The sequence below is a fragment of the Eleutherodactylus coqui genome, chromosome 12, assembly GCF_035609145.1.
Source record: "Eleutherodactylus coqui strain aEleCoq1 chromosome 12, aEleCoq1.hap1, whole genome shotgun sequence".
Classification (NCBI taxonomy): Eukaryota; Metazoa; Chordata; class Amphibia; order Anura; family Eleutherodactylidae; genus Eleutherodactylus; species Eleutherodactylus coqui.
The window spans coordinates 85,759,660-85,778,750 of NC_089848.1; the positions used below are offsets into that span (position 1 = coordinate 85,759,660).

At 49.4% G+C, this 19,091-nt stretch overlaps 1 protein-coding gene across 1 annotated transcript in view; it reads right to left on the reverse strand.

The window, feature by feature from the left end:
• The window catches only part of GLCCI1 (glucocorticoid induced 1), a 54,980-nt gene extending 37,130 nt beyond the window's left edge, over positions 1–17,850 (reverse strand). The window contains exons 1-2 of the mRNA XM_066585342.1: positions 17,469–17,850; positions 3,033–3,184 (exon numbers count right to left, since the gene is read on the reverse strand). Coding sequence (XP_066441439.1) covers positions 3,033–3,184; positions 17,469–17,757 — 441 coding nt within the window. The 5' untranslated portion in view covers positions 17,758–17,850. The remainder of the gene's footprint in view (positions 1–3,032; positions 3,185–17,468) is intronic.
• Positions 17,851–19,091: the final 1,241 nt, after the last annotated feature.

Below are 19,091 nucleotides of genomic sequence, written 5' to 3' on the forward strand. Positions count from 1 at the left end.
CGCCACAAAACGCATGTATGTGAAGCCCACACTTTCCAATGGGTTCTTTCAGGCTACAAAACATCTCTCATGTGAAAGAACCCACTGGGCTTCACATACATGTGTTTTGTAGCAATGTCGCATTGCTACAACATTTCACGATTTTGTAGCCCCTGTGAAAAAAGCCTTAGGTCCCAACGAGATACCATTCACTATCAGTGGGTGCGACACTGATCTCCATGCGCCACAAGTCCACATATAGACTGAGCCTTATGTGGCTTATGAATGATCTAGAAGATGGGATTTCTATCACTGTTTCTATTTTTGCAGAAGACGCAATGTTGTGTGGTATATAGCGTATTCTGTGGAAGTGGTTTGTAAATTGCAAGCGGACACAGACATGCTGAGTGTTTAGAGGCATCCATGTGATGGAAGGAGTTCAATGAGGACTAATGTAAACTTGTGCCTCCGAGTATTACTAATCAGTACGGACAACATGTCCTAGGAACTGGGAGAGGCTCTTGTAGAAAGATCTGGGTGTACCCCTAGATTATAGTCCGACAGCACAATGTCAGTCACCTGCTGCTAATAGCCCTTTTGCACGGGCCAAGAATCTCACGATTCCAGGTTTGCCTGACGGAACGAGCCGATGACGTCATCAACCGCTCATTCAGGCCGCTTAGAACTCTCATTGAGAATTGTGCAGTCCTTGGGCAATTATCGCTTTGTTTTTCACATTCCTTGGTTAAACATCGAACGATCAGTTTAAGCGGCATGAAAAGTACCTGATTTGGGCTGGTTATTATGCCGACTGAAACTGAGCACCGAGCGAGAACCTCACGATTTTCAGCTGCCGTTGGTCCACGTTTAAACTGAGCGATTATCGTTTAGAGAATTGTTCAAATGTACAAATCTGAGCAATTATGGTTCCATCTAAATGGGGCATAAGGTCAGCAGAATACTTGTGTACTAGGGTGGGGTGGGGGGGGGGTGTCACTATTGGTGACCTATCCTAAGTCAGCTCTGACCCATGTAGGCTGGCATCTGCAGATCTCATTAAAATCAATGACAGCTGCCCCTGCACTTATCAGTGCCGGCCACCACACAGGAGGTAAATGCTTCCACTCTGTATAACAAAAATATAAATAGCATATCCAATCACATAACAATAACAGTTATATTAGCCATCCCCGTTAAACTACCGTATATACCGGCGTATAAGACGACTTTTGAACCCCCGAAAAATCTGCTCTGCAGTCGGGGGTCGTCTTATGCGCCGGTAATACAAAAAAAAAAAAGTGTAAAAAAAAAATTTATTACTCACCTCCCACGGCGTTCTGTCGCGCTCCGGCAGGATGTCGCTCGCTCCGGCAGGCTGTCGCTCGCTCCTCGTCCCCGGCGCAGCATAGCTTTCTGAATGCGGGGCTTGAAATCCCCGCTTCCAGAAAGCTAATACACACGCCGGCAGCCATGACAGCATTGAATGGCTGTGATTGGCTGAAGGCGCACGTGTTAGCAATCACACCCATTCAATGATGTCATTGAATAGTGTGATTGGCTGAAGCCACGTGTGCTTTAGCCAATCACAGCCATTCAATGCTGTCATGGCTGCCGGCGTGTGTATTAGCTTTCTGGAAGCGGGGATTTCAAGCCCCGCATTCAGAAAGCTATGCTGCGCCGGGGACGAGGAGCGAGCGACAGCCTGCCGGAGCGCGACAGAACGCCGTGGGAGGTGAGTAATGAATTTTTTTTTTTCTCCACTGTATACCGGCGTATAAGGTGACAGTTGGGGGGGTCGTCTTATACGCCCCGTCGCCTTATACGCCGGTATATACGGTACTAATATGAAGAACAGCAAAAATCAGCATGTCTAAATCGGCTGGGGGCGCCTTCTTTCACTTCCCCTCCTATCAATCTATCTTCTGTCTGATTCTATGTTGCCATAAGCCGGAGAGTCCCGGCTGCTCGAGATAAGTGGACCATGGAGACCGGGTCCTGAGGAACCTTCTGTTCTATCATCCCTCATTGCTGATAGTTTTTCATACAGCATTACCTTAGACATCCTGTCAATGACCGGTCTAATATGTAGGGAATATATTCTGGCCGCCTTGCAGATATACTGGGACAATGCATATTGCTGATTATATGTCAGAGGATACCCCTTTAACAATTGCAACTTGGGGCAAACTTTTACTAGATTTTTCCCATTAACTAGCATTACGCATTTGGCCTCAGAAAATGTGTTTCTCAGGGGCAAGGAAGCATTCAAAACCCACCCCATATTACGCAGTTGGCCATTTCCGTATAGTTATACAAGAGCGAGACAGAAACTTAAAGGGAACCAGTCATCAAGTCTGAGCCCCATACACTACGAGGCTCAAAGATGATGGAAGGGGAGACGGGGGAGCCGTGTTTCATACTTACCTGGCACCCCGCTCCAGCGCTGTGCCCCCACGTGGAGCCCGACCCTTTCTGTACGCATCTCCCAATTCACTTCTACAAAAAGGGTCAAGCTGACGGCACACCTGGACTTGGTGGGGGCACGGCACCGCAATAGGGCACCCGGTGAGTACGAAACGCCGCTTCCCAGACGGATTCCCTCACCTTGGAACCGCTTATGGGGCTCAAAAGTGACGGCGGTTCCCTTTAAGGCACCTTTACACACAGTAACTATGGTTCAGTGCTGACTGTTCATTAGTGGTTTGCGGTGATCATCCATAAAGGGGTTCTGTGCGCAAATTAGTTTGCAAAATCTTCAAATACGAAGAACCGTCACGTTACACCAGACGACTTTTGTTTAACCAGCGACTATTTTTGCAATTTGACTAGCGAATAAGTCATCGCTCATAACTCTTTCATGGCCGCCTTTATCACCGAAACGATCATTCAAACCCGTTCCTTCGAACAATCATTCGCCCGATGCCCCACGTAGGGCTGCCACTAGGCGGGTGTGTGGCGGATGACCCTGCATACATTCTGAATCCCCACCGCCACAGACTCTTACTGAACCCACAAGTGGAGAGACATGAGGCGCAGGAGCCTGAAGACGTTACCTGGGTGGCTTTATCGTTCATACATGAGGGGTGGTGAACGTGAGGATCCCGGGGCCAATGGCCGCTCAGGTATGGTCCCGTTATGGTGTCCAATGAAGACGTCCGCCTGATGGTGTTAGATGTTCGGAGGTGATGGGAATTCGACCGGTCAGCTGTGGAATTAAAGAAAACTATTTGGTTATTTTTCTTTTTTGCTTATAAAACACATTATTTTATTTTTTGTTTTTTTTAATGAACTCCCACGCTCCGTCCTGATGACCTCGGCAAGTTTGGGCGTCTTTGGAAACGCAGGCATTACATTGGTGGAGTTGTACGAAACCCCTCCCCCCTACAAAAACTAGCGCAAATATAATCACATAGCACGCACCATTGGGATACATTTGGCACCGTTTCTGGCCGTCGTCTAGTTTTATGCAAATACAGGATGGGCCACAAAAAAGTAGCCTGATGCCACACTTTTATGAAAGCCGTCTAGAAGATAATGTGTCTGTTGCCCATAGCAACCAATTACAGCGCAGCTTTCGTTTTTCCTCAGCGGTATTTTAAGTAGTATATCTCTGAAGTTTATTATTACAACTTCTATTGAGTTTTTTTTAGGACCCTTTTATATAAGATGCCCGACAGGCCGTCCCAGAGATGAATGTTCCTGAGTGAATGGCGCGGGCTGGGGATCGTTCAGGCCCCCCTCCATTCACAGTAAACAGGCAGTCGCTCATAGATGGACGGCTGCCTGTTTATACGGCCGATTAGTCATTCGGTTTTTACGTCTGCAGAAACTGAACAACGAGTGAGAAGAGAATGAACGCTCATTCGGCGTCCAGTCGGGCATGCACTTACACTGAACCAAAATCATTCAGATTCGCGCGGGATCGCAGGACTCGGAATGATCTATCGGCCCGTGTAAAAGGGGCCTTTGATCTATAAGAAGAATATAGCCGCCATTACAACTCCCGCTGGAAAGGGCGTCTGGCTGTCCCATACTGAAGGGGGTGAAGGACAGCCTCCACAGGTAGATACTTGCAGCCGTATTGGTCAGCACCCAGATAGAACTCTGCGTACCGTCTGTGGGGGTGCTATACACACGGGCAACTGCTATTTGTTTCTTCTTGTAATTGTTATATATATAATAAAAAAAACTGCTTTGTAACGCGCCGCCAGCAGTATAATAGATAGCAGTATCCGCAGAGTCACCCAGCAGCCTAGGAATATCTGCAGCTGACAGAGCGGGTACACAGGAGAGATAAGAGAAGCCACACTAGAACATTCCCAAACTGACCTCCAGTAGCCGGTGTCAGGCAAGGATAGGCACCTCCTTAAGCTGAACATCCAGGGGTTCGAAGCTGGGGACCGCCAACTGATCAGAAGCAGTAAGCGCCACCTCCTGTGTAGTGGCCGGCACTGGTAATTGTAAGGCGGCTCGTTATAATAATTCCAGACACAGCTGTCATTTCTCAGCGACTGCACTACAATGGACATCGCATCCTTGAGACGGGCCGCGCATCGCCATCTTGGCATGCATGTGTGCGTAATGTGCGCCGAGATAGAACGTGCTGTGATTTTTCTTGCGTATGTATTTGGCGCAATTTGTGTGAGCGGCAACATGGCTGCCTATGGGAGGTTGGTACAGCTTATTCCACGGCAGCGTTCCTCCCCTGCATAAAGCAAGCAGAGGAGTGCCAATAGCGTCTGGCACCTGCGCTCTGGGGCTGCCATCAGCACAACTCTGCCTGCATGAAATAGGGGAGAAACGCTTGTGTCATAGACCATAGGCCGGCTTCACACTGGCGCTCGCGATATTGGCGCCAGAATATGGTGACTTTTATCCTGCGATCTTGGAGAGTCAGCGCTGCTTTTTATAACAAACATCGCTGCCGCTCGTGCGACACTATAAAAAAGAGGCTCTGTAGGGAAACATGGGATATATAGAAGGATAGGACATGCTGCGATTTTTTTCCTCGTATCATCAAAATGAAAACATCACAAATATGAAGGAAGCCATTGGTTTCATAATTCTGCATTTTCACTCACTCTCGCGCGCAATTTCATACAGGCGTAAGCGCAATTGTACAACTTTTTTGCGCTATGAACAAGTTTTGCGCACGCATTGACACATTTTGCTGTACTTTTCCCCCCCGCAGGGCATGTTCATGTGCGCTCAGCAAACAAACACCGATTGAAACGGCTAATTAGTTCCAGGTGCGTTTCTCCCGGCAGAATCCCGCAGTTTCACGCATCTCCTGGCGCACATTTGTATTCACGCATAGCTGATATGCAGAAGATTTTTTTTGCGGACTTAGTGCAGATCTGCAGCAAAACAGCCCCATGTGAACGCTCCCGTTGGGCCGTACTCACGCGCCACAGAACCTCGCATTTGGTGCGTTGCCGAGACCCACAAAACTCGTGCGAATGTGGAGCCCTATTCTTTTGAATGGAGTCATACACAGGAGCGAGGTTTTCTCGCATTGAAATTTTGGGGGGCAAGACCCATTTTATCACGTTCCGTGGAACGCATCGCCCAGTGGTTTCAATGGAAAAGTAAAGAACATCGCACGTCGCGAACGCAATGAGAGGTTTCCCATTGGAAACAATGGGAAACACTTGCCGATCCTTGAACGCGCCTGAAAGCCGCGGCGGAGGAGCGCTACTTCCCAGAAGCGATGGGAGGCTTTTTTTCACCTCTCACATCAGCATTAAAAAAATTTAAAAAAAAAAAACACATTAGCAACCACCAACAACCCGGCGGCGGTATTAATCAGATATTCTGATTAATAAGTGTGGCAGAACCTCCAATTTCCCTTGTCCCTCGATACAATGAAGACTTCTGGCAAGTACTGCGTCACGTATTGCAGTGTATAATTTGTGTGAAAGCGATTTACAACATTTCTACAGATACACAAGATGCAAGCGAAGTACTGAACAGGAAGGAAAGCGATTAGTCACTAGCCGTCCGCGCACCCACCAAACGCAAAAAGAAAAGGTTACCCGATGATACTCAACGTATTAAAGGAACAGTAACGCCCCGGCTGGGTGGAAGCGCATTTAAGTCTGCCTTTTGCGAGCTTTACTTTATTTTTTACGTGCACACGGTGCGCATATCCATGAGCGCAAGGGGAAAATGCAAGCAAAAATAAAAAAAAATTATGCTCATGTGAATGAACCCATCTAGTCACCAAGTAATGCATGCGCAAATGTGCTCTTGTGAATGAGGCCCGGCTCACACGAGCGTAAGGTTACCACGTGCGAGACACGGCAATTCACAGGCATCGAAATACATTGCCTTACGGTGTGTATACACAAGCGCGAAAAAAAAAGCATGCTCTATTTTGCCACATATTACACATGAGGGCGCTCATGGGCACATAGTCAACTCCGCCCATACACAATTAGATGGCACAGGGGGCGGCGTATATATGAGCCGTTGCAAAACGACAGAGCAGGAAATGTAAACAAAAAAAGAAACCGTGAAGACTGCGAGCGTCGGCTTGCGGGCTCCACACAGGTAAAGCGCAGGGTTTTACGCATACGGTCGTGTGGGCCCGGCCGAAGCCGTTCTAATAGTGCAGCGCAGTATATACGAGGAACGGCTGATATCAGTCACATGTCTGGAGGGTCTGAGCACCGCAGATACATGACGAGGCAGCGATCATGGGGCAGGGAGGATTCTGGACACTGCAGAACACCAAGGTCAGCCCAACTGGAAATGGCTGATAACAGGAGACAATTGCCGATAAACAGCCTGTTCAGTGTTCCTTTAAAGGGGTAATTTAGGATTACAAAAACATGGCTGCTGTCTTCCAAAAACAGCGCCAATCTTGTCCATGAGCTGTGTGTGGTATTGGTCTGGAGCTGAGCTGCAATACCAGACACAACCCACAGACAGGTGTGGCGCTGTTTTTGGAAGAGAGCAGCCATGTTTGATGGCGGACATTCCAGCTCCCGCAGGAGACATTCATCTCTCCTGGACTCCCGATTTTCATTTTTCTTCACACTATGCATAATAAGTTCTGTAACTTTCTAATAGGCCGCGTTTCGACTCGCCGTCATAATCTCCACTTGTCACACGGCTGAGAAAATTGCGCGCGATTTAGGCCTTGTGAGCCACTCGAATATGTACCCCGTTCTTTTGGACGGAGTCACATACGTTTTCCCGCAACGTGGCATATCCTACCTTTTTACACGTCTCGCAACGCCCATTCTTTCCAACGGGACAACAAAGCCCCTTGCACGGCAGCGACGTGCACACGAGACCAACGGGAAACACTTGCCGCTCTTCTGGCGCAGCGTTCAGGACCGCTACTTTACGAACGTGATGGGAGGCATTTTTGAATTACAAACACCTTGCATCGCCGTGGAAATGCATGTTGCAGAGCGCGATATCAGGACGCTTTTCTCTTGGCCCGATATCACGCTCGCCCCGTCTAGGTAGCCTGAATAGCAACATTCTACATCAAGAGACTACCGTTCTAATATCGGACGGCTCATAAAGCTGGGAAGGAATTACATCACTACCCAGGATAGTAAACAGTGTTTCCATTTACTGACTGCAAGCAGAGATCTTAAGAAGTAGAAATGCAAAACAAAGTATTAGAAAGTTCCACTCCAAGATCGTGCATGGCGACTGGTGGCACAGAGCAAGTAGCTGCGAGTAGCAGGAGTCCAGAAGAGGTCGGCCGACTTACGGCACCGGAGCAAGGAACCAGGCGACTATAAAGCTACATCCCCAGACCCCTCAGACCCCGGCCTCTGGCGCTCACAGGGGGGGCAGCTTCTCTCTAAGCCATTTTCAAATTCGCATCAAAATCCACGTTAGGGATGCAGATTTTCCTGCGAGGTGGAATATTGCGCAGCATCCCGTCCCATGTGGCGGCGCTGGCATCGCTGTAATGGCAGCGGTTCTCACCCAGCTTTCCAGGAAACAGAAGGAACACAAAAAAACTTCACACAAAATCGGCTCAAAGATTTACTAAATGCGGGTCATCTTCTAATTTTAGGGGGAAACACGTGCAGCACATCGCAGCCACCAGGCTGCCGCAGACAGTCCGCTGGGATTAGCAGTTGGCATCTGCCCGCTTGCCGGCCTCGTGGTCTCTCCCATCTGCTCTGCAGACACAACCTAATCCCATTTGCATTTACAGATGTAGCAGAGCCGAGTCGCAGTCAAAAAGGCAAATAGGACTCCAACAACCGAGGGCTCTGCTATCAACATCTATAGGGAAAAAGAAAACCCTCGAGATTCGCAAACCGTACGGCGCCGGCGAGCGCGCTCCTCTACGGCACTCCTAACGATTTTTTTCAAGGGCGGTCTAACTTTATCCCTCACTTGTGAGCTCTCCCAGCGAGTATTTCTTTTCACAAAGACCTTGGCAGAATTTTCCACCCGAGAGGTACCCCCTATTATTTTAGGCAGGCGGTTTGAGGCATGCCCTTGTGAGAACCTCAGGCAGAAGCACGTGCGGCCTGTTCAAGATGGCAGTGCGAGACGGGGAACGCTTCCCACCTAAGTACCGCAGCACATGCCAGTCCTTAAGACGCAGTTATCTGCTCCTAGGAAAGCTGGATGTCCACCACTAGGGCGGTCAACAGTGTGCGCAGCGTTATGCGTGGATGCTGTACGGCGGCACACATATTAGGCGCCATACGGCCTCTGTGCTCCAGTCCCCGCTGAAAGAACCATTTACCTGCAGAATTGCCGCTGTGGATTTGTGGCATATTTGCTGGGGGTCTTCCACTGCCAAAAGCTCGCAGCGAATACGGCAAAGGCAATCTAACAGAAGATGCTCCCCTCGAGATGCAGATTCAGAGCGGCTTCGCACGACAGAATTTGCATGCGCAAGATTCAAAGAATAGAACTCAATGACGTCAATGGGTTCAGTCTCCACAACCTTTTTTGCGCACACGAAACAAAAAATGTAGCATGCGCCATTTTTTGCGCACCAGAGTTCATCATAGAGGTCCATAGAAGGTGAACATATGCAATAGGCTGCCGCGAACTCATTAGGCTGCATAGCCTTTAAAAATCACGGCGCGGGTTTGTCCTGCGCCCGTGTGAACTGCGGAAACGTGCCGTAACACGCACAAAAGGAACTTTAATGATTTTTTTAAAATTTTTTTAACAAAACCTGCCAAAAATCAATAGTGAAGGAAGGAGGGGGGGCATAAAAAATACATAAATAATGGAGGACTATTTCCATTTTAACTACATTATTCTGCTCCAAAAACAGAAGAGAGAAACCGTAAACTTTAACGGAGCTCCAACGCCTTGCGAACGGGCCCTTGGACATCTAAGGGCCCTTCAAACAAGGAATGATAATCGCTCGCGATGTATCTGCCTGTATAAACAGGCTGCGCGATCAAACGCCGGCGCCGTTCAAGGGGTAACGACAGCGCGTTGTTTGTTACTAATCCCCAGGGGCGCCGGGTCATTGTCCCCAAACCAAAAGTAATGTCTAGACGCGGCACGCTGTGGTAAGGGCCGGCTTATCCTTGGACCTAGAGCGGGACGAAAGGCTCACACAAGAGCAGTCACCTCTTGGAAGCGACCGGCCCGCTACGGCCCGATGAGACAACGTACAAGTGACGGCCGACCACAACGGTTCTTCAGTCCTGCTGTGTAACGGAACCAGGATGAAGTGCCGGACCCGGCACACAGCGGTGGATGGACCCCAAGGACTTGGAATGGGCAAAACAAAAACACTGAAGAATCTGAGCAGAATCTCCAAGACACGCAGACAGAGCCCAACATCATACATTAGGGCCGCCTGTCCACGGGCATTGCGGGAGCCAGCTGACGGATCTCCGCGGTCAGCCTATCAGACAGATAGGCTCACCGCGGTGAATCACGGAAATTCGCAGCGTGCTGCAATTTGCAGGTCGCAAGCAGAGAATTGCTATGATTCTCCGCTCGTGGACTGGGGGAAGGAGGGGTGGTGGTGTTGTGCTTTCCATAGCAACGCTATGGAAAGCGTTCACTGCGTACCCCGCAGACGGATTATCGCCACGGGGAATGAAGTGAAAATTTGCCCGTGGACAGGAGCCCTAAAAGTAACACGGTAAGACCTCATGTCCGCGGGCAGAATTCATTTTGCAAACCCAAGTGTGTCTCCCGCACGTGAAATCCACAGATCAATTTTCCCATTGGGAATCACTGACCATCCGCGGTTAATTTAACAGCCACAGATGTGATTCATTTTGATTCGCGGATTTCATGAGCGGGGACAAAAAAAAAAAAAGGAGCATGCTCCATTTCAACTCGGATTACCTATAGTTGTTCTCTGTTGATCCTCCGAAACACCGGTTACAGGTCTTGTTTTTGCCCATCCAACATGGCCACCGCGCTTTTCTAACTACCCAACGCACTGCTCTCGGATAGGCCAGCACTGATCACATGAGCAGAATATGAACCTGACTTCATATAAAACTTCCCCCGGACAGATTTTTAGACATTCACAGGACCGCGATTTCTGCGTGCGATATGCGGTCAATGGAGTCAATGAAAGTACGTGGACCTATACTGATCCATTCACATTAGCGTGTAAAGCCTGCCTCTAGATCCGTGTGTGAAGACATCACCGCACGACCTACTTCACTGTGTATCGCGCAATGTGAGCCCTATGGTTTTCTATGGGCAGTGTATGCGACGCCGTCCATACGCAATACATTGCGACCGGCCGACGACCCGCACAGCGTTTTACGCACGTCGTGTGAATGAGCCCGATAGTTGGAAAAATGTGACAAAACCCCTAAATAAACAAAGACAGACAACATATTGAAAAACAAGACTAGATCTATAATAATATGGCCGCTGGAGACAATGCAAGAGTGCGGCTTATGCAATACAAGTAATCCGCCCGGCTACTACACCGACAAGCTCAAACAACAAACAGGAGCTCTGCCATAGTAACCGCATGAAGGACAGCCGGGGACAGGGAGGAAATGTGCAACCGCCATATAATGCAAGGGCGCACGGCCTGCAGAGTACTGCCAACAAGGAGATCAAACCAATCGCCGTCACTTTAAGAACTCATCGAGTGTAATCTGGGGGGCGGGATATTGAGCGCGATCTATCCGGTGCCGCTACTGATCGCCATATGCTACGGCAGCGGGCGGCGAACACCGAAACAACGGACCTTCTACACAGGCCATATGCATGAAAAATAGGTACCAAGTGGGGGGCGGAATTATGTCACCTACTGGCAAGGGGGGGGTCCCAATCTCATCACGTCGCTTGTGGCGGCACCTGCTCCATAAAAGGGGTTTTCTTCAGTTTTATACATAATCGGAAAATGATAAACATGGCAGAACGTAAAGGTAGAAAGAACCTGACCGTCTTGTGGCGTCTACTTACAGCACCGACGCAAACAAGTACAGCGCCCCCCGCAGCCGCCTAGATTTACACTCTGGGGTTAAATAGGACTTTACAGCACATCCTTTGCGAGCGCAACCCCCGCCCCCCCCACCAAAAAAAACCCCAAAACACTTAGCATGCTCTACTTTTGTGCGCACCAAAAGGTCCCCATTGAAGTCTATGAAGGGGTGGGGAGGGATTGCGCAAAATGCAAGTAGACGTACAATATGCTGAAAGTGTCACTGCAGACAGCGATCCCGAGGACGGCGGTTCCTCGTCCCCCTCAGTCACTGTGGGGTGACTTCTCCCACCCGCACGGACATCGGATTGAATAGAACGGTTCACGGGGGTGAGCTGACAGGTCTCTGATGAGCCCATCTAATAGACGGGCTCAACGCGGAAAATTGCGGCAGGTCGCAGCATGTCGCGCTTTTAATCCTGCGAGCGGAGAATCACTGTGGTTCTCTGCTCATGGATGTCGGGCTGCGCTTTCCATAGTTAGTCTGTGGGAAGCGTTCACTGTGTTAACCGCCGCAGATAACGCAGTGACATATCGCCCGCGGCCAGGAGGCCTTACACGCATGTTGTACAACCATGGAAAACCTCTGCCCAGAAATGTCCTGCTAGCACCCAGGGAGAAAAGGACTAGTTTTGGATGAGCCAGAATGGAGGACCACTCAGTATTAGCCATTTTCACTCCGGTGGCCACAGCGAAAACCACAAGATTTCCACCCAGAAAGCGCTGCTTTTGGAGCGGCTCGGCCGCAAGCTTTTCTGTTGCTGCTGGCGCTCCCATAGAGGAAACCGCAACAGAAAAGAAAAAAGCTGGACATGCTGCAGCCAGCGAATCCGCGTCTCAGTGCCGGCTTTGCCGCGACGGATTCTGAGAAATCTCATCCACATGGCTGACTAATCCCGGGATTAGCTGCCGCAGGCTGATTTGCCGCACCAAAATTCCGGACGGAATTTCCGCGGCAAATCCGCTTTGTGTGAACCCAGCCTGAAGGGGCGCTACACATGGGCGAGCTGCACAGCTCAACATGGCACTCGCCAATGTGTAGGGACCCTTAAGGGGCTGGCATAAATACTGGGCCTTCTTCTAATCAAGCGGTCCTGCCAATTAGCCAAACACTGCTGCTCACTGTTGTGGCCAACCAGACGTTTCTCCTGCAGCGCCCACTACAGGGTAAATGTGGTATGCCGCAGCGGTCAACAAGCCACCAGTATGTCAGCTGCTTCTAACCCCCTGCACACCAGTGTTCCCCAACCACTCTCTCCAGCTCTTGCAAAACTACAAGTGACAGCAGGCATGATGGGAGTTGTAGTTCTGTGACGCTCGGGAACATTACTTTACTAAAGTCCTTTTTTTCACCCATTTTATATCATAAAATTAGGATTAGGAAAAAAAAAACAAGCCATAAAATCCATCTACTATCCCGCTACTATAAAGCACTTCTCGGATCGGCGCAGACGACGCCCAGGCGACGGTACACACCAATTAAGAAGTGGGATGTTCTAATTATGAAGGCTTCTCTGGTTTCACCTTGGTAAATCGGTCCCCGGGGTTTAATGAATGATGTCACCGCAGAGCTGAACGGCATTATTAGAGCCGCAGCCATCTGGGTCTGATGTCAGCAGCGACTTAAAGAGCCCGCAAATATGTAGCAGAGCCGAGACGGTCGCCCGCTTATGCTGTGCGCTGCGAGAGCTGGCTGTAACAGTACAGTCTACCTGCAGTCCTATGTAAAGCCGCAGATGTGAAAGCTCCATATCAGCATAATGCGGCATCTGTAGCCTTACATAGGACTGCTAGGCAACACAAAATGAGCGAAGGGTAGATTCGCCCTTCAGTTGGGGCCGTCCGCTATAATTCCGTCTTTCTGTCCCGTTTTTAGGGCAGAGAAGTTTGATTGAAACGGATAAAGAAAAAATAAAAAACACGGAACGCTTTGTTTGCTTCAGTTTTATTCCGTTTCCGAAACTGCGTTCCGTTTTTTTTTTAACCCATTAAAATCAATTTAAAAAAAAGTGGTTTATATTTTACATTCCGTTTCCAGGCTCCAAAAACGGAATTATAACGGACGGACCTGATGGAAACAGGACTGCACCCCAGAATAACGTAATAAACCGCTGACAAACTGAGCTCTGCTACACTGCATATCATCAGCTCGTCAAATGCTTACTTAGTTCGGCACAATAGATTGCGAGTCATGTCAGATAATGAGTAGGGGGGGGCGGTATGTAATCGCAGATAATGCTACAATATCACGGTCTACTCTTTAATATGTGCATCGCGATTCAGCTGCAGTCCTGCGCAAAACCACAGAGAACGTAAAATCAGAATGCCAGAAGTTTAGCAGTGAGGAGTTTCTGCTTCAGCCCTATGAAAACCCACAGATCATGTAAAATCACAGATGTAGCAGAGTCGAGTCTGCGCTACTGTCCTAGGTGAAACCACAGACAAGTGTGCACAGATGCAGCAGAGTTGAATTGGTCAACTCTCAGCAATGCGTGCCTTGTTAAAGGGGTTGTCCGTGTGCGTTGCTTGCGCTTTTTACGTCTGTATTACATTCGGATTTAATGCGTTTTTCATGAGTGCAAAAATGTTATAAAAATTAATTAAAAAGACAAAAAAAATTAAGACGTAATACGGAGAGAAAAACGCGCCTGCGAACGGGCCCCGACTAATCCAGTGGAGATTCCCTGCAGTCCCATGTAAAAGCCACATCCACACGTGATGTATAGGGATCAGCTGGGCCGGCACAACCCGGCGCCGATGTCACGCTTTCCTAGTAATTTTCCATTGAACTGCAGGCGATTCATCACAAAGCAGGAGAGGGGGGGGGGGGCGTGACACGTTCGGCTCTGCTACATCTGTACAAACACAACTTTTACATTTCAGCCGCCGTCCTGAATCTGCAGCCGCTTTTATCGGCCTCTAATAATAAGCCGGTGCGGCCGCCATGAATGAGCTGCGCACTAATCTTCTGTCATCACCTCAAGGGCCTTTAACAGAGTCTTAAAGGAACAGGCCAGGCGGGAGGGAGGGGAGCAGTAGGGCAGGCGTCGCTTCCTGCAAGCCTGAGCAGCACATGTGCAGCTGTAACCCTACTCGGCAGGTCGCCCCCATATCCCACAGGAAGCGGAGCTAGGGGGCGCTGTTCACACCACTGGGCTGGTTCTGCAACCTGAGGGACGACGTGCCCAGCGGTACGGAGCATGAGGACACAACCAAACAGCACCTCATGTCTCAGCTTCCAGGACCCCTTAAGGAGACCACCACAGAGGATGGTTGTAGCAGCTGTGATTCTGCAAGCTGTCAGGCAATGATGGGAGTTGTAGTTTTCTAACATATGGGAGAGTAAAAAACTGCAAACCGCTTAAGCGGAGAAAATTGCGCAAGATTTGTGGGCTGCGAGACGCACGAATATGAACGGGTGATTCTCCCACATCAGGAAAAAGTCGCGGTATGCCTCATCTTTGGACGTTCCCTCGGAACGCATCGCCCTTTGTTTTCAATGGGGCTGTAGCAGCATCGCACGACGCAATATGCACGCAACCGCGATGCAATGGCTGCCCGTTGAAAGCAGTGGGAAACACTCCGGCGCGGCTAAGGATCGCGGCGTGCTTCCTGAAGTGATGCGCGGCGGTTAAAGAATACGCCATTCTTCCCTATGGGAGCAGGAAAAAAAATTGCACCGTGTTCGCAATGCACACACGTGATGCGTTTTTGCCCCCACAGGGAATAACGGTTGATTTTCATGCGCGCTAAAAATGCAAGTGCAGCGACGCGATTCTCAAAAAATGTGCCACGCCAACATGAAAAAAAAACCGCGGATTCACAAGTGCGATATCGGTCCAAGTTCCTCAGGCAGATATCGCACTCGCCCGTGTTAATACATCCTAACGCAGCCGCCGACAAGATATGCGTCAGCGACTACCAGGACTTGGTGTCGACGGTAACTTCAGCGGCGTCAGACAGGGACGTACAACGGTAATCAGTACCGACTTGGGTTCCGTTGGGCGTCACATGGCACAAGCAGACGTGGGTTCATTCGCACGGGCGTGTGCAATTTCGGGCTGCGAAAAAGTGACCGATCCCGCTCGTCTGCAGGTTTACGCACTTTAGCAGCGGTTTTTTTATATGTCCATGTGCCGTCCGTTTTTCATAGCACATGGAATGGTTGTCAGCGGCGATTATACGGAAGTGCAGTTACAGGAGCACTCTGGAAAATTCTAGAACAGTGTTCCCCAACCTGCCGCTCTCCAGCTACTGCCAACTACAACTACCAGCATTCCCTGACAGTTGCAGGCTGCCAGAGTAAAATTGTAGTTTCCCCAACAGCCGGCAAGCCAGAACTTGGAGGGGGGGATGGGGGGGGGGGGGGGGACGCTGCTCTAGAACACATCATCCAGTGATACATTACTACAGTAACACCAATTCTGTCTAGAACTACAAGTGCCAGCAGTACCCAGAATCCATGACAAGCACCTAGAAAAGTGCCAAAACATCACTCTGTTGCATGTGCCAGCTCCGTTCTAGATCTCCAGCACAAATGCAAGCAGGGTTCTAGAACAGAAAGCTCCTGACCTGCCTGTGGTCTAGAAGTGAAGAATCTACTACAGTCCTGTAGATGTCATTCATTGTGCGATGCCAGTTCTGTTCCTTCAGGTGCAAACATCTGTCCTAGAACAAGGAGGTGTCGCTGATCTACAAGGACAATGTTCTATCCCCAGCATTACAGTGCTGTCCGCTTCTAGATTATGTTCTGGCCTTTCTAGATCCCCAGCACAGCTCAGCATTGCAAATGCCAGCAGGGTTCTAGAACTGAAAACACCTGACCTCACCTGCCTGTGACCTGGAAGAGCAAAGAATCCACTTCAGATTCCATTGTACTAAGCCTGTTCTAGTCCTTCAAATGCAAACATATGTTCTGGAAACGGTAACAGCAACCAAAGCTGACCTATAAAGTGCAAGAGCCATATCCCTAACTCTAGAGTGCCACCCTCGCCTATACCTCTAGATCCCCAGCACAGGTCTACATAATACCAGTATAGTTCTAGAGCTGCACATTCCTGACCTGCATGTGATCTAGAAGGGCTAACAATCTACTCCAGACTTCAGATTCTATTGCACGAAGCCCACTCAAACCCTCAAGTGCAAACATCTATTCTGGAATCCGGTAATAGCAACTGGTATTGTCCTACAAAGTCCAACAGTGTCAGATTCCCAGCTCTAGAGTGCCTGTCCTATTATAGAACTGCGCTGCTCTAGAGCCACGAGTGCTACCACCACCCCAGTCCTAGAACCTAGTTTCAGTTCTGTTCTAGAACCATGAGACCTACAAGTGCATGCACTTCACACCATCCCCCCGGCTCTAGAACTGCAATTATTACTCTAGATAGAACAGTGGCCCCCCAAAATGTATGCTCTGTATCTGTTGCAAAACTACAACTGCCAGCATGCTGCCAACCTGGGAGCTGCAGTGCTTAGGACAACACCCAACACTGCTCTAGAACCCTAAAAGTGCATGCAGCTACTCCATACTACCCACCCCACATCTAGAACCCTAAAAGCTACAAGTGCATGCAGCTACTCCATACTACCCATCCCACATCTAGAACTGGTAGCCTACACACTGCTCTAGAACCCTAAAAGCTACAAGTGCATGCAGCCACTGCATACCAGCCATCCTAGTTCTAGAACTGCTAGCATATGCATTGCTCTACAACTGCGGCTCTAGAACTGCTAGCATATGCATTGCTCTAGAACTGCGGCTCTCCGACTGAACTCCCAACGTGCTGCATCTGGGGAGCTGTAGTTGTCACAGGTGGGGGAGCACTGCTCTAGATCTGCATGCACTGCTCTGGACCTCCACCAGGCATGCTCTAGAGCTTACCACAGCACCGATTCTAGATCTGTGGCTTCCAGCTGGTGCAAAACTACTACTTCCAGCGTGTTCCAACAGGTGCGGGCTTGCTGGGAGTAGTAGTCTTGCAGCCCTCAGCGAGGCACCGGTTGGCCGCTCTAGAACCCGCGGTGTGTACGTGCGCTCGGCGCCATGCTGACCTCAGCGGAGGCGGCCGCTCACCTCTGCTCCCGGGGGACGCGGCGTTCCTCCTGTCCGGGGAGGTGCTCCTCCTCCTGCGGGCTCTGGCCGCCTCGGGGCTGTTGTGGGGCTGCGGGAGCAGCGGGGAAGGTGGGGAGGGACTCGGGGGCCCCGGCTCGGTGTTGCTCCCCACGGAGGCGGACGGGGAGCGGCTGGGGCTGCTGTGCAGGAGCTGGTAGGGCACGGTGGCCCGGATGGGCTGAAGGAGGCGGGCTGAGCCGTTCGGAGGGGAGCCGGAGCCGCGCTTCACTCGGGGGTGCGTGGAAGACATGACGGCGGCGAGATGTACGGTGTCCCCCGCCACCGCCGGTGACGCAGCTCCTCCGCGGCCCCCGAATGGCCGGCGACTGTCACACAGCGGTGAGGAGGAAGGAGGCGGCGCTCACGGCGGCGCGTCATAACCAATCAGAAGGCGGATTCAAATCATGACGTAGATGTCCCAGCCAATGAGGAGTGAGAGGCCGTGCCAAGTGGAGGTTGTAGCGTAAAATAGTTCAATGACGTCACCAAAGTAAGCAGGAGGCTCTATACACATATATAGCATGAGCTACTGATGCTGTATACATATCCTGCACATACCATACTGTATACATGTATAACATGCCCTGCACATACTACACACATATATAGCATGAGCTACTGATGCTGTATACATATCCTGCACATACTATACTGTATACATTTATAACATGCCCTGCACATACTACACACATATATAGCATGAGCTACTGATGCTGTATACATATCCTGCACATACCATACTGTATACATTTATAACATGCCCTGCACATACTACACACATATATAGCATGAGCTACTGATGCTGTATACATATCCTGCACATACTATACTGTATACATTTATAACATGCCCTGCACATACTACACACATATATAGCAAAAGCTGCTGATACTGTATACATACCCTGCACATACCATACTGTATACATGTATAACATGCCCTGCACATACTATACACATATATAGCATGAGCTTCTGATACTGTATACATATCCTGCACATACCATACTGTATACATTTATAACATGCCCTGCACATACTACACACATATATAGCATGAGCTGCTGATACTGTATACATATCCTGCACATACCATACTGTATACATGTATAACATGCCCTGCACATACTACACACATATATAGCATGAGCTGCTAATGCTGTATACATATTCTGCACATACTATACACATATATAGCATGCGCTGCTGATGCAGTATACATATCCTGCACATACTATACTGAATACATGTAAAACATATCCTGCACATACTATACACATATATAGCATGAGCTGCTGATGTCGTATACATATCCCTCACATACTATACATATAGATAGCATGAGCTGCTGATGCTGTATACATATCCTACACCTACTATACACATAGATAGCATGAGCTGCTGATTCTGTATACATATCCTGCACATACTATACACATATATAGCAGGAGCTGCTGATGCTGTCTACATATCCTTGACATACTATACTGTATACATGTATAACATGTCCTGCACATACTATACATATATAGCATTCGCTGCTGATGCTCTATACATATCCTGCATATACTATACTGTATACATG